General features: G+C 46.7%; 2 protein-coding genes across 7 annotated transcripts in view; one reads left to right on the forward strand and one right to left on the reverse strand.

Moving 5' to 3' along the window:
• Positions 1–4,789, forward strand: part of LOC130515078 (SH3 and multiple ankyrin repeat domains protein 2-like) — a 76,937-nt gene extending 72,148 nt beyond the window's left edge. For 4 of the 5 annotated variants that reach the window (XM_057015096.1, XM_057015085.1, XM_057015103.1 and 1 more), the window contains one exon: positions 517–4,789. In XM_057015096.1, the coding sequence (XP_056871076.1) occupies positions 517–1,045 (529 nt within the window). In that variant the 3' untranslated portion in view covers positions 1,046–4,789. The remainder of the gene's footprint in view (positions 1–516) is intronic. The other variant, XM_057015120.1, reaches the window with a different exon arrangement.
• A 2,260-nt stretch (positions 4,790–7,049) lies between these two features.
• On the reverse strand, positions 7,050–14,242 carry LOC130521525 (src substrate cortactin-like). 2 transcript variants are annotated; one of them, XM_057025127.1, is made up of 15 exons: positions 14,080–14,242; positions 13,063–13,147; positions 12,904–12,977; positions 12,693–12,822; positions 11,885–11,995; positions 11,586–11,640; positions 11,127–11,237; positions 10,749–10,859; positions 10,330–10,440; positions 9,019–9,074; positions 8,793–8,862; positions 8,479–8,714; positions 8,193–8,322; positions 8,021–8,089; positions 7,050–7,933 (listed from the first exon to the last, which is right to left on the reverse strand). In XM_057025127.1, the coding sequence occupies exons 2-15, from the start codon at positions 13,144–13,146 to the stop codon at positions 7,797–7,799; spliced, it is 1,485 nt and encodes a 494-aa protein (XP_056881107.1). In that variant the 5' UTR covers position 13,147; positions 14,080–14,242; the 3' UTR covers positions 7,050–7,796. The 2 variants fall into 2 exon arrangements, with proteins under 2 accessions (XP_056881107.1, XP_056881108.1); XM_057025128.1 differs by lacking the exon at positions 14,080–14,242 and adding an exon at positions 13,882–14,024.
• Positions 14,243–14,523: the final 281 nt, after the last annotated feature.

The raw sequence follows: 14,523 nt of genomic DNA on the forward strand, positions 1-14,523 counted from the left end.
TCTGATCCGACCCTTTAAACGTCGTCATGTGAGGCGGCGACAGTTTCGCTCTTCTCGTCCTTCCTCGTATTTCTGGAAGATGCTTTTGTTCTCCGTTGTTCTGAAGCGTTCCAGTAATATTTGTTAAAGAAGGAAGAGATGAATTTTACCCGGGTGAAGAGCCTGTTTCTGTTTCCATCGCCGGCGCCGCTGCTGCCCGTAGGTGTGATTTTGGTGACCCCTGCTGGCGGATGAGCAGCGCCACAGCGCATTTACCCACAATCCCCCAGCTGCCAGCCTGGCGGAGCGGCCCGCGTTTTGCTCCGCAGGTGCTTCGGTTCGCGTGTTTTTCATATTGAATATCAGAAACCGTCTCAGAAATGTCCCAAACTCACACGATGGCCCTTTCCCGCCAGCCCGTTGCCGTGGCTACCGCTCTGTTGTCAGGCTGACCACATAACCACGCAGGTGTATGCTGTAGCAGCCTCCCCCAGCACGTGTTGACGTCTCACCCGTTGTCTCCCCTGTCTCCCCCAGGCCGCCCACAGAAGACTCAGGGATGCGTAACAACGCCGCCGCCGCCGCCGCCCTCACCTCCACGCCTCCCGGAAGCCTCCCGTCCCAGACGCATCCTTGTAGCCCTCCGGATTCTGCTTCCTCCTTGACCCCGTGCTCCTCGCTGCCGCCCTCCGTGTCCCCCACCCTCACCGACGTCTTCGGACTTCCCACCCCTCCCATGGGCAGCAGCGGCGGCTACAGCCTGAGCTCATCGTGCGGCGGCAGCGGGAGCTCGCGCTCGCCGTCGCCGCTGACGCTGATGCAGGCGGCGTCGGCCTCGGGGAAGCCGTTCGCCTCCAAGCCGATGGAGCTGTGGAGCAAGCACGACGTGGCGGACTGGCTGGAGAGCCTGAACCTGGCGGAGCACCGCGACGCGTTCCTGGACAACGAGATCGAGGGCGCCCACCTGCCCTCGCTGCAGAAGGAGGACCTGATAGACCTGGGCGTGACCCGCGTGGGCCACCGCATGAACATCGAGAGGGCGCTGAAGCTGCTGCAGGACAGATAAACCCAGAGGAGGCGGGGCTTGGCGAGGAGGATCACTCAGATGTGATCTCACATGGCGGAATTTACTCCAGGTTTTTGTCCGAGTCGACGCGGCCTCTTTTTTTTAATCCTCCCATCTCAGCGCCCTCCACCGACCCCGCCGCTCTGAGCACCAGGGCGCCACGGGAACGCCACAGGGGAAGAGAACAGCTGTGACATCACATCCTGGATGAAGCCAGACAACAAACAGTGGGATAGGGGGTTTTCCTGTCTGGAAGTTTCTTTTCCCGCACAGACTTTGGAATACAGGAGACTTTTTGTGGACGCAGAACCAGCTGAGCTGGTCGTCGCTCCTTTTCTATCTTTGCTAGAGTTTGTTCAGAGAAAATATTTCTTCACTCTATCGGAGTTCTATTTCTGGGTGCATTGAAGGTTGTAGATGTGAATTTGATGGTTTTCTTCTTTTGCTTTTCACCTGTTTCAGTCCACACACGCGCACACACGCGCACATAAAACACTCCACGCCTCACTTCCTTCTCCCGCTCCTCATATGTGTGACCACAGGTGAGAGAGCGAGTGTGTGTGTGTGTGTGTGTGTGTGTGTGTGTATGCTGTAGTAAGCAGGTTAGGACTTTTCTTCTTTACTTTCTTCATTACATTAAATGTCTCTGTTTGACCTCGGAAGGTCTCGTGTTCATGTGGGCCCCATGCTAAAGCTAATGCTAATGCAGCGCGACGCTGAGGTGGTAGAAGTGGAGGTTAATTTAACTGGACATGTGATAAAGAAGGGACGATAGCTTAACTTCACGATAAACGAGAGTCCAGGTACCTTCTGCGTACCAGTATAACCGGTTCAGCCCAGTAAAATCTGCGACTGGCTCCGACACACGCATGTCAAATACGTTTTATGAAACGTTACTGAAAACAAGCAGACAAAACTCATTTTCCCTCATTTAGCTTTTTTCGTGCGTTGCTAATGTCAGATTACAGATTAAAAGTTTACTTGTAACTAAACAGTTTTTCCCCTTCGGATTTAATTCATGTTTAATTCTGATCTAATAAAGTAAGCAAATCGTCTGAGCTGCAGGGATATGAGTTATTATTGAGGATTTTGTCATTAACAGAATTTTAATTGAATTTAAATTTTAACAAAAGAGGATTATGAAAAAATACTTGTGCTTGAGCCACATAAATAAATATTAGAAACTAAGTTCTGACTTTAAATCAGGCTTTTTTTTTTTTTTTATTTTATTTTTTAACCTTAAATGTTTGATTTTATTTTCCCGCTTTCGTTTATTTTATATATTTTTGGGTTTTTTTTTTTCCCTTTTCAGTTCAGAGAAAATGTAAAATATCAAATTTTAACAAGAGGGTCACTTTAAGCCCAGTAACACATGCATCTCAAGCACAAGTCATTTTTCACGTGTAGCTCTAATCCTCCGTAGCTCCAAACGTTTATAGGAAAAAGTTTTAAAAAGTTGATATAATAGGAACTGAAGAGTCAAGAGAGAAAGGACAGATTTTCTATTTAGCTAAACCACCTGAATATTTTGTACTCTGTTTTCAACAAACAGGCGGCACGTTAGCATCATGCTAACTAGAGCGGGATTTGAAGCAGATGTTCAGTTCAGTTTCCGTCTGATGAAACAGCCTCTCAGCAGGTTTCTCGGTCCTCCTGAAAGCTGCGTCTGTCGGAATTGTGGACTTTGGGCGCAGGTTTCAGAGCCTGGTGGACTTGACACGTGCTGCCCGCCGACCACTGAGCAAAGGAAAGTGGAGCGGATGTCGACGACGTGAGCCGGTGTTTGAGGACGCAGGCAGCTCAGACGTGTGTTTGTGTGTAAATAAGAGTGGCGCTGGATTTAAAACCATTTTGATTATATGTATAGTTGTAGTGGAAGGGAAAAGAGAATTTCTGAAGGTTGATTTATGGCCGCCGCCCCATCATCCCAACGAGGATGCCTTAAATAGCTCACAGTTCTCTGTCGGCCGAGCAGCTCCGCGACCGTACGTCCTCCACATGCGGTCCCATACACAGAAACCCACTTATGTTTTCCATCACTTATTTCATACCTGCAGCTTTTAATGGGGACAAATGAAACAAACACGAGCTCTGTGTTCTGTGAACATCAGGTACGGAGGCCAGCGCAGGACAATGCTGCTATAAATAACCTGGTCCTGTTTGAACGCTATTTTCAAGCTAACAGCGACGCGTCGGACGGTAGAAAAGCACAGTATTTTTAAAAGATTTGTATAGAGTTCTATGACATTTTATAGAGGTTATCCGAACAAAAACCTGTTTGACACTGATGTGTGGATTGCCAAAAAGAGACATAGTATCTAGATAAACATAAATATTATTATAATTATTAGATTTATGGGTTCATGTAAGAAGCAATATTTATTCTGAATGATTCCTGGTTGTGTTTGGATTTTCACATGTTAAAGTTACATATCATGATCACCTGTCATTGATGACGCGTTGCCTACATACAGTTTTACTGACGGAGAAGATGTGAAGGTCGAGTGTGGGGCATTTAGCAGCATCTAGCGGGGAAGGGGCAGGTTGCAGCCAACGGAACGGGTCTCTTTTCCTTTAGGGTCGCTCCTTTCAGGCAGTCTTCTGATTGGCTACTGCATCTTTAATTATGCGGGCTATACAATCATTTACCCCTAAAATGACATTTTTATTTTTGGACCTCCAACGCGAAGATGTAAATGTTAGTTAAAGGTCACATCTGAATTATATCTGATTCCTTGACCTGGATGTAAGATTTATTCTATTTTTGGCTCTTTTCACGGGAAATATTTCATGACTGGCAGCAGAGGAGGTGACAGGAATTTGGAAAACTTTATTTTTTTAAATTCTCAAACTGGAGAGAAAGAGAAGTCACAGTTGTAGAAACAAAGTATTAGGAAAAAAGAATAAATTGGCGTTACTATTAGCTTCTCTGTCGTACTGGACCCGGCCACCAGAGGGCAGAGTGACCAAAGCATCTTTGTTACTCAGCCAATCAACGTTGCGGGGGCGGGACTACGATGCGGTTTCGATAATGATATTTAAAATCTTTATTTTAAGCGGACAAAGATGCTGGATGCTGCAAATCCTCCTCACTGAACCTGTGAAGAAGCCGGTTCTCCTGGCAGCCACCATCTGCCTGATTAGACTGCTTCCTTCCTCCAAAATCCCCCAAGTCTAGAGAGTTTGTGTATAAAAAAAAGTGCAAAAATATGTAAATCTTAAAAATATATGTATAATTGCCGGCCATCTTGGTAGGAACCTATATAAAACTTATATATATGTATGTATACGAACATAAATCCAGCACAAAGATTAGCGGTGGCTTGGATCAGCCGGTCACTGAGCAGTTTTCTGTGTGGAAAAATGTAGAACTGAGTAGAAGTAGAGTTCACTAACCCCCCCACCCCACCAGAACATCACTCCCACATTCATCATGTCCAGATTTTGGGTTCTTCTTTCATTCATGAAGTTCTGATTTTCTCATCAATAGACTTTATTCTTTAAGTCCTGCCATAGAGGCTAAGACATTCTCAGTAATTTGTGCAGATTTGTGTTCATGTTTTCTATGTTGCTGTAATTTTGTGCTACTGAATCATCATAGTCGCCTAATTACTGAAATGAAAAGAGAGAGAATTTTCTGTAACTGCACTCCTCCTTCCATCCTCCCCCCTTTCTTCAAATCCTCAAGACTTCTTGTATGGCAACCAAAATTCACTGTAAGAAATAAATATAATATTGCACTAACGTGGCCTCCTCTGTTCGCCCTGTGTTCTAACAAACAGGACCACGGTTGGTTGTTCTTGCTATTTCTTTCCTCCACAGCGTAGAACAGGCGGAACCGATGTTATGGCATCGGTTCACCCCGGGCTTATTTTAGTGACGTAGTTTGGAGAGAAGTTGGCGGCGATGAGAAGAAAAACCTGCGTCGTTACCAATGATTCTGCACCGAATCCGTTGGTCTCCTAAAATAACCAGAATCTGTGCAGATTCTCACTCATCCAGGTCTTAGTTATCCAAGTTTTAGTGTCAACTGGACTGTTTTTCTTCTATTTTGAAGACGTTTCGCCCTTGAGCATGTAAAGTTCACCCGGGAAGATGTAAAAGGAACCAGTCTGGCCTTTCTGGACTGTGCACTCAGGATCACTGAGGACAGAAACCTCACCATAGGAGTTACAGGAAACCTACACATACCGACCAGTACCGCCAGTTTGACTCCCACCACCCACTGGAACACAAGTTGGGAGTGATCAGAACTCTCCAACACCGGGCCAGAGAAATACCCACCACATCCCAAGGCAGGAAGAAGGAACAGGACCACATTAAGACAGCTCTCAACATGTGGCTACCCAGACTGGGCCTTCACCAAGACCTCAAGGAAACGAGACCCCAGCAAAGGAGAGGAGGAGAGAAACAAACGCCGCAGTGTTTCCATCCCCTATCTGTCCGGGGTCTCTGAGACGTTTAGGAGGATCCTCCAGAAACCCGACGTACCGGTTCAGTTCAAACCCAGCAACACTCTCAGACAGGCTGGTCCACCTGAAGGACAAGACATAAACAATGTAATGTTGTTTATGCTGTACAGTGCCAGGGGGAATGCAAGGAACTGTACATTGGGGAAACCAAACAACCTCTCCACAGAAGAACAACACAGATGTGCCACCTCTTTGGGTCAGGACTCAGCAGTCCACCTACACCTAAAGGAGAGCGGGCGCTCATTTGAGGACAGTCAAGTACGGGTACTGGCCAGAGAAGACCGCTGGTTTGAGAGGGCTGTCAAGGAAGCATCCATGTCAAACTGGGAAAACCATCCTTAAACAGAGGTGGTGGCCTCAACTGAGACTAGGTGAACGACAACCCAGATCATTAGCATGCCAATGCTCCACAAGGGCTATATTTTCAAGCTCTGTCCCCAGCGAGTTCAGAACTGAAGAAGCCTTCTGGATAGAAGGAGAAACGTCTTCAAGAGAGAAGAAAAACAGTCCAGTTGACAAAGAAACCACCTTGGATATCGGCTTTATTGACATTTGTGATTCTTGAACCAGATTTCCTCAGGTTCTATAAAACGTCATGAGTTCATCGTTACTGTCTATTTAGTAGAAGGTTCATGTTTAATTGTTCCGTATGTTAGTTTAGTTAAGATGAAAGTGACGCTGGGACGTTTTCGCCGTGCTGCCGTAAAGCGGCCGCTGTTGTCGTCAGAAGAGCGCTGTTGATCTGATCGCGTTGAGATGTGTCGACATTACTAACTAACTAAACATTTTAACGAACTTTGAGTTTTGAACCTTTTCTGAGATCACCAAGGTCACAATTTAACTTGAAAACAAAAGAGCTGCAATCACAGTTCAGAAATGTCTCCCAGCTTTCAAATTTCTCATTAGATTTCCAGTTACAGATATTGAACTTATTAAAACATTTTCTCCACTCCACTTGGTTTGAGTATTTTCTTCTTTAAAATCTGTTTCACATTTATCCACCTACATCGGTTTTATTCAACATGTGATCAGAAACCTTTCAGAGTGAGTACAGATATTCTTTTTTTTAATTTTTAGATTTAATGCTTTTTTTATATTGTTTGCATGGATTTCTTAGTTATATTAGTACTGACGTCTGGCCTTAAATGTTTTGCTTATCAGAATAGTGCAGTTACGACGTCTGCCCACAGGGGCGCTGATCAGCCTATAAAACCAGTCACGTGCTTAATCACAAATCATGGTACAGAAATATTTGACCAGTCACCATGACAACCACACTGAAGTTTCTCTCACTACTTTTATTTTTTTTATAGCTCCAACTAATTTATTGAGATCTGAGATTCATTAAAAAAAGTCTTAAAATTAAGTTGTTTTATGTAAAGTAGGATAAATGATAAAATGTTCACTTTTATACCGTTATATGAATAACCTGTGGAATAACACAACTTTTTCAGTCCTGAAATTAACATTTGCTACAGTGTTTGTTCATAAAACATCTAAAAATGTGTGGAATTGAAAAAACTAATCATTAATGGCAGCAACTGATAAGTTTATTTATGAAAGCGAACAGATAATTCATCAAGGTCACTTTTATTATAAAACAGCACAGATGAAATGAAGCTACACTGATGCGACCCAGAGCCGTCATCTGCTGGAAGTTGAGTTTCATTCATCAGTTTGTTTTTAATCACACAAACCTGAAGAAAAGCACAGTGAGAAGAAAAAAAACAAACTATATTTGAAACTTTGATTCTCTAGGCGTCGCAGATCTCTGTACAGTTATTAGTCTGTTGGCGCTGATCACAGGAACTAACGGTGCTGTGAACTCCTCAATTCAGCAGGAAATCCTGACAGATCATAATCCAGAGTTTAAACTTCTTATATCACGCCATCATTTTGGTCCACAAAGCCACGGTACACCGACGACCCCTCCTGCTAACAGTTCTGACAGAAACCACCACAGAAGAAGAAACGTCTCCGACACTTTCAGCAAACCCCAGTCAGGGCGGCGACTTCACCGGAATACACGAATAATCTGATGTTTCCTTTCTGATTTGGTCATTTATCGTCTGAAGCTGAAGGTGGCGGCACTAACGAAAGCTCCAGGGTTCAGGAGGAGTCTGCTTCCCCTCCGGACAGGAGAAAGATGAGAGACAGAGCAAAGCTGGAGATGGTGAGGGATGAGAGAGGGAGAAAGGTGGAGAGGTCACGAGAGCGTCCCGTGGCATCCGCGCTCGGCTTCACAAGTGTGGCTTCGCTCTCGGGCGCCAATTGTTGCGTCATTGCCGGACCTCCACGTAATTGGCCGGGAAGAGGCCGTACGCGCCCCTGCACACGCCTCGCCACCACCCCTCGTCAATCATCTCAATGTTGGTGATGATGTCGTCGGGGTCAAAGGAGATCTCGTCGTCACCGGCTGAAACGGGAGATCGACCCTTCAGGTTAAAGGTCATGGAGAAAACAACCTGTTTTCAAACAGCTGGATGAGCAGCAACAGACTCACCTGCTTGGTAGTCGTACAGAGCCACGGCCGTGATCCCCAGGTCCTCGCCGTAATCGTACTGCTGCTCATCTGAAAGAGAACGACACTTTAGACGGCTCCCACCTGGGTCACGCGTCCGTGCCGAGGGTCAAAGTTCGCGCTACCCGACAAAGGGGTCAGATTGGGGTTTCACCTGCTGCTGCTACTGCTGTGGTCTCATCAGGAGTCTGATACAGATCCTCCGGCTCCGTGGAATGTTTCTCTGGCTCCAGCTCGTACAGATGTTCTCCGTTCTCCTCAGCAGCATCCAGCTGTTCTGACCTCTGCAAAGAGACAAAATGGACACGTTTGGCCTCTACCCTCCTTTGGGCACCGTAGAAACACAGAAGGGTGGATCACAGATCTGAACCAGCCTTTTCCACAACCACCTCCTTCAGGAGGACGCGTTTAAAGGGTCCTGCTAACGCAGCAGGACTGACCTGGTACGTGGCAGCAGCTGCTGGCTGGACCGGGGGAGTGGGACTAGGGCTGGCAGCAGGGACGGGGGAGGGGGCCCGGGCGCTCTCTTGGATCTTCCTCTGTGCCTCCTCCTGCTCCTGCTTCTCTTTGGCTTGTCGCCGCAGTCGCTCCTCCTCGGCCCTCTTCCTGTCCTCGTCCTCCTTCTGCTTCGCCATGTTCTCGAAGCGAGCCTTGATGCTCCCCGTGTTGCTGCCAGCTGCCAATCACAAATACGCAAAAACGTGTGAGGCGTTAGGCTACAGAGGGACTCGGGTGGCCGCCCCCCAACACTGACCAGCCTCCACAGGTTTGGTCTTTTGGTACGATGGCGTCAGCTTCTCCACCTCTTCAAATGTTCCAGCCGTCTGTTGATCAGAGAAGAACGTGTGAGGCAGAACTATACACACACACGTCCTTGCATTTCTATCTTTGTGAGGACCTCCATTGACCTAATGCATTATTTCCCCAGCTCCCTACCCTAACCTAAACCCATGAACACACACAAACAAAACAATCCTCACCTTGTCCATACGGTCCTTCTGGACTCCAAACTTTCCTCCAAATCCTTTTGAATAATCTGTTAAGGAAAAAAACACCAGGCTTTTAGTTTTCTGAAATGGTTCAGAACCAGAACACGAAGAAGTTTCAGGAGGAGGAAAAAAACAGCGTGAACAAGCTCAAGACGCACAATAATATTACGTAAGCAGCAGGTGGGCGGAGCCAAAGCGGCTGCCGTTGTGTGATGAAACACACAAGCCCCCCTAAAGTATCAAATCTCACTATATACGTAAGAACAAAGACGACATTCTGGCCATGACAGAAGACATCTGAGGGCCCGCTCCATAGGTCAAACACTGTAACAGAGGAAAGAGGCCATGTAGTGAGTGAAAGGCTGGAGGACCGGTACCAGAGCCACAGAACTGGACCCTCTGACATCATTGTTTGTTTGACAGCACTTAATCTCTCAGGCACGTGAGGAAGCAAACCGAGAGCAGACCCTCAGAGCCACCTTCACCTCAAATCACCACCTACATCATGGTCACTTCAGCTTCTTTATTAGAAGCTGAAACCAATTTAATTAGAGAAGAACTTCAGGACTGTTGAGAAAATCTGTCTGTCCTTGGAGCTGTTTAATAGACTGAGCTGCTCAGCTGATGTTGAGCAGCTGGTGCTGCTGAGGTGGTGACAATAATAGAAACAAAAACACTAATAATGGAGGAGGTTTGGGCCTCGCACTGGTCCACCTCTTGTTCACCTCTACCACAAACTGCCCTCCAAAGCCCTGCTTATAGTCAGTCAGTCAGTCAGTCAGTCAGTCAGTCAGACACAGACACACAGACACACACACACACACAGACACACACACACCCTTTGTGAATGTTCAGAGAAGGGCAGAGATTCCTCCCGTCCATGGTCTTCTGATGCGTTTCAGTCAGAAATGAAACGTCGGCCCAGTTTTGTTTTCACTATGGTGAAGCCTTAAACCTGTTGTTTGCCAGTGTTAATTGTGTCGTCCGATTAACGTGGCAGCAGGACAATAATGAGAAGCTGGCGGGGAACATTCAGCCACCTATTGTTGGAGGCTGACCGCCCCATGTTTGTGCCCAGAAGTCCCTGCTGACCTGCAAATACAGCTTCAACTTGCCTGTAAACACCAGTAAAAAGCCAACAAACATGAGCTGCAGTTTCACTTCCTGCTTTGATTGAGGAAGTTGTTGAACAACCACATCTCAAAACCACAATAAAACCCTGAAGTCCAGCACCAAAGAGGAAGAACGTTCAGCTCACGCAAGTTCAAATCCTACAGTGGGGTCAGGATGAAATCACTTCACCTTTCTGAGACTCGTGCAGCTGTAACTTCTCCTGGTGGTCCCATCCCAGCGCAGACTTGTCCTGTCGGTCTGTCTGCACGCCAAACTTCCCTCCAAACCCCTTCACGTAGTCTGAGAAACACACCACAAGCAGACTTAGCACGTTCCTACTTCTAAATCCAGGTTGGAATAACAAATTTCACAACAACTTCCACATCAACAGGAGCCGGTGCGTTTAAATGTCCATTTGAGACGAGCTCGTTGTCTCAGTGCAGGCGCACAGCCCAATGCTTTGTGGGGGAATTATTTAAGTCATCCATGCTTAACTTAACTGGCCATTCAGAGCATTCTGTCGGCTCTGACAAAGTCTGGACAGACATGAAGGTGTGAGTCCCCAGATATAAACTACACAAATACATATTCGGCGCGACGATACCGACCTTTCTGGGATTCATGCTTCTCTGTTTTGCCCTGATACTCGAAGCCCACGGCGCTTTTATCCACCTTGTCTGTCTCAACGCCAAACTTGCCACCGAAGCCCTTTGTGTAATCTGTCGGTGAACAGGGAAGATGGAGAGGGATGAGGAAATAAGAGATAAAACGACATGTCTGTTAACACGCGTGTATATTCCAGATAAACCAGAAAAATCAGGCCAGTCATGTTTGAAACAGGATATCATGATGACCACGGGAGAGTAAAAATCATCCGTGCAAGTGCAGCTTTGATCAGGTCTGATAGTTCACACAGAAGACTGAACGAATCTCATCTCGTCTGATATCAGCAGGAGGCCGAAGAATGGCAGCAAGGCTGGACCAACCTTTCTGGGACTCGTGTTTCTCAGTTTTGGCCTGGTAATCGAAGCCCATGGCGCTCTTGTCGACGCGGTCTGCCTGAACTCCGTACCGCCCTCCAAACCCACTGGAGTAATCTGCACAGCAAAGCCAGGGTCAAAGGTCAGTGTGAAGCAGCTCAAAACAACCACTTTGCTTTTACACAGGAAGATCCAAACGGCTCTAGACAGGAACTCTGAGGAGGAGCCAGTGAAACATTTCAGCCGAGCTTCATCTGAAGGCAGTGGAGTGGGGAGTCATGGAAAACAGCCATAAAATATTCAAATCTCAGACAACAGAATGGACTCCAAGAGCTGTTTGTTTCTGACTGCAATAACAGAAGATACTCGCGAGCTTAACCCTGCGAGGAAAACACTAACTTACATAAGACCCTAATTAAAACTGGGTCAAATGGATCTGGAACCGATCCGGGAGTGAAGCGTTACCTTTCTGAGAGGCGTGTTTCTCCGTCTTCCCAGCATACTCGAAACCGACAGCAGACTGGAATGAGACAGAAGGAAGCAACAGTCTGTCAGTCCTGTGGGTGCAGAGTTGTCCAGTCCTGCCACTTTATAGGAGAAATATTGAGCAGCAAAGAAAGGACAAGACTCCATGCTCAGTGATCCAGATCGCGTAAGCCAGCATTATCCAGCTGGTTAGCATTCTAGTGCACTCAGTAGAAGTGATGCAGCATCAGATCTCAAAGGCACTGAATAAGAATGCCGACGTCGCATTTTTGAAATACCTGATCAACACGATCAGCCTGAACTCCAAACTTCCCTCCGAAGCCCTTGGAGGTGTCGACCTGGGAACAGTGTTTGGACAACTTGCTCTGGTAGTCGTGACCCACTGCAGACTGAATAACACACAAAGTGTACCTGTGAGGGGGGGTTGAACACTGGAAACACAGAAGCAGTGGACCTCACAGGTGGGCTGTGCTAACGGCTAAAGAGCTGCAGCTAAAAACACTGATCCTGTTTCAACAGTTTGTGCTGCACAAAAAAAAACAAACACACATTTTAGAGGCTAACAGCAGCGTGTCAGAATTGGACCCTTGTCCAGGTAATATCAAACACACAGAACTACAACATGGGGACAGCTTGCACAACTCCAGGAGGCCTCGGAGATTTCATGTTTGAGCTAATCAAACGCTAATCAAAGCAGCAGAAACTGTGTCCTGTGACACTGGCGTTCTTTTATTGGGTTTGAAGAGAATTCTGGGAGATTTGGTCATTTCAGCTTCCAGTCAGTTAATTTACAAAAGAACACCCAGAGACCCGTCACCTTTTAGGTGTGTAATTACAAACCATCCCAAGTGAATTATTCTGAAAGAAAGACTTGAAGATTCTGAGATATTTATCGTCATAGCAACCAACCCTTTTAAATAAGATGATAAGAACAGGAATTTATTCACTCAAGCAACACATTTTTTTGCAATAATATTCAATTCATAAACTGCGTGTAAATGTGAATAAATAGCAGCTCACGCTGAACAATAAAAGGCAGAAGTACGGATGCTGCTGTTGGTTTTTTATTTTTTTTTAAAGTCTAACCTTGTCCATGCGGTCCTCCTGAAGTCCAAACTTTCCTCCATATCCATACGAGGCTCTGGGCATGGTGTCCATCTCCTGCTGCTTCAGGGAGGTGTGTTCTGTGGACACCGTCTGACGTAACTGGTGGATACTGGGCCGGACACGGACACAAATGAGGATACACACTGGAAATAACCGGACTGCATCTTATTTTACTCGGTCTGCTCCTCACTTGATGTGTTCCTGATGTCCTGAGCCCGCCACCGTCTTGGCCCCCCAGCGCTGCTCCTTCTCTGACACATCATTCTAGATGAAAAAAGAGGTTTATTAGTGAAAACTTAAAAAGGATGAAGCGAGCGGAAGTGGAATAGGCAAATGTGGGAGCAGGTACCTCAAAGTCTGGGTCGGTCTCCCAGTCGTCCACCTCCTCACTTGGAGCTATTTTGACCGACTGTCCGGCTGTTGCCTTCCACATTCTGATGCAACACACACACACACACACACACACACACACACACACACACACAACACACACACACACACACACACACACACACACACACACACACACACAGAGCTGAGTTTTGAACCACAAAATCCCTCTGAAGAGATGTAATACCCGAATCAGTCCCAATGTGATTGAAACAGGACAATGGCGGTACACGTGTCGCTGGATGACCTCCAGACTCGAACTGGAACAAACCCACAGATCCCAGTTCCCGACTCAGCACGAACCGAACATCTGTGGCCCGATTCATTCAGCCCCGACCAGGAAGCAGCCTCCCGGGCGGGCAAGTCTCAACTTTTACCGACACAACACAACCACACCCTCCGCTGCTCGCATCCAAACCCCTACCGCAGGAAGGTACTTTTTCCTTGCGTGGAGGGGAAGACATGTGTGCTTGGGAACGACACCGTGTTTCTGGATAACAGGGTCAAGGTAACAGGACCGAAGCGGGGGTGGTATTTCCATGAATGGATCCTACTCGCCTTGTTGGATCCATTTACTTAAATCACGGTCGCGTTAGTTCACAAAGCAGGTCGACATGTGTCACGACGGGGTTGCATTATAATCTAATAAACCCAGAAAGTTCCATGTAAATAACTGCGCACCATCTCTCTGACAGATAGGCTCCGTCTACAGGAAAAAGGTTTGGCTAATTAAGTTAGCTAGTCGACTGTCAATTGGTTAATTAGCCTTTAAAGGTACCTGGACGCGAAAACGGCCTTATTTTTCCAGAAGAGTGCTGTTTGTCCGTCCGTCTGCCAGGCTCTGGCATTTCCTGTTCCAGTTAGCTAGCTGGGCTCAGGCTAACGCGCCGCCTGAGGGATGACGGGACTCAGCACGAGCTTCCCGCGGATATTTTCCCCCTCCGCATCCGACGTTTTATAGATGTAATATTCTCACCTTCAAACGAGGAAACCGCAGCAGAGTCCCGGGTGAGTTATAAAATGAATATCTCCCTGCTGGTGGAAGAAGCGCTGACGGAGACGCTCTGACTGGGAATCTGCGGCTCTTCCGGCTCTCCCAGTATCCCACTCTCTGCCAGCGGTGACGTCACGCGGAGGGGCGGGGCTATCTCCCAGAGCCAACGTGCTGATAAAGCCTGGTTACGTAACGACCAAGTACTCTAATTACACAGTTGGAGGCATTTATAACATTTCCTGGTACTTAAATTTCCAATCGCCCAAATTTGTCACATAACATTTCAGTCTAGATGATAAGATTTGGACTTTTTTTTCTCTAAATAAATTAGATTTATACAAGAGATATATATTAAATAAAAGATATAGAACAGGTATCAAAGTGGTCTTGCTTTATTTTCCTAATTTATCTTTGATCAGGGCAGTT

This window comes from Takifugu flavidus, chromosome 2, assembly GCF_003711565.1.
Source record: "Takifugu flavidus isolate HTHZ2018 chromosome 2, ASM371156v2, whole genome shotgun sequence".
In the NCBI taxonomy this organism is placed as follows: Eukaryota; Metazoa; Chordata; class Actinopteri; order Tetraodontiformes; family Tetraodontidae; genus Takifugu; species Takifugu flavidus.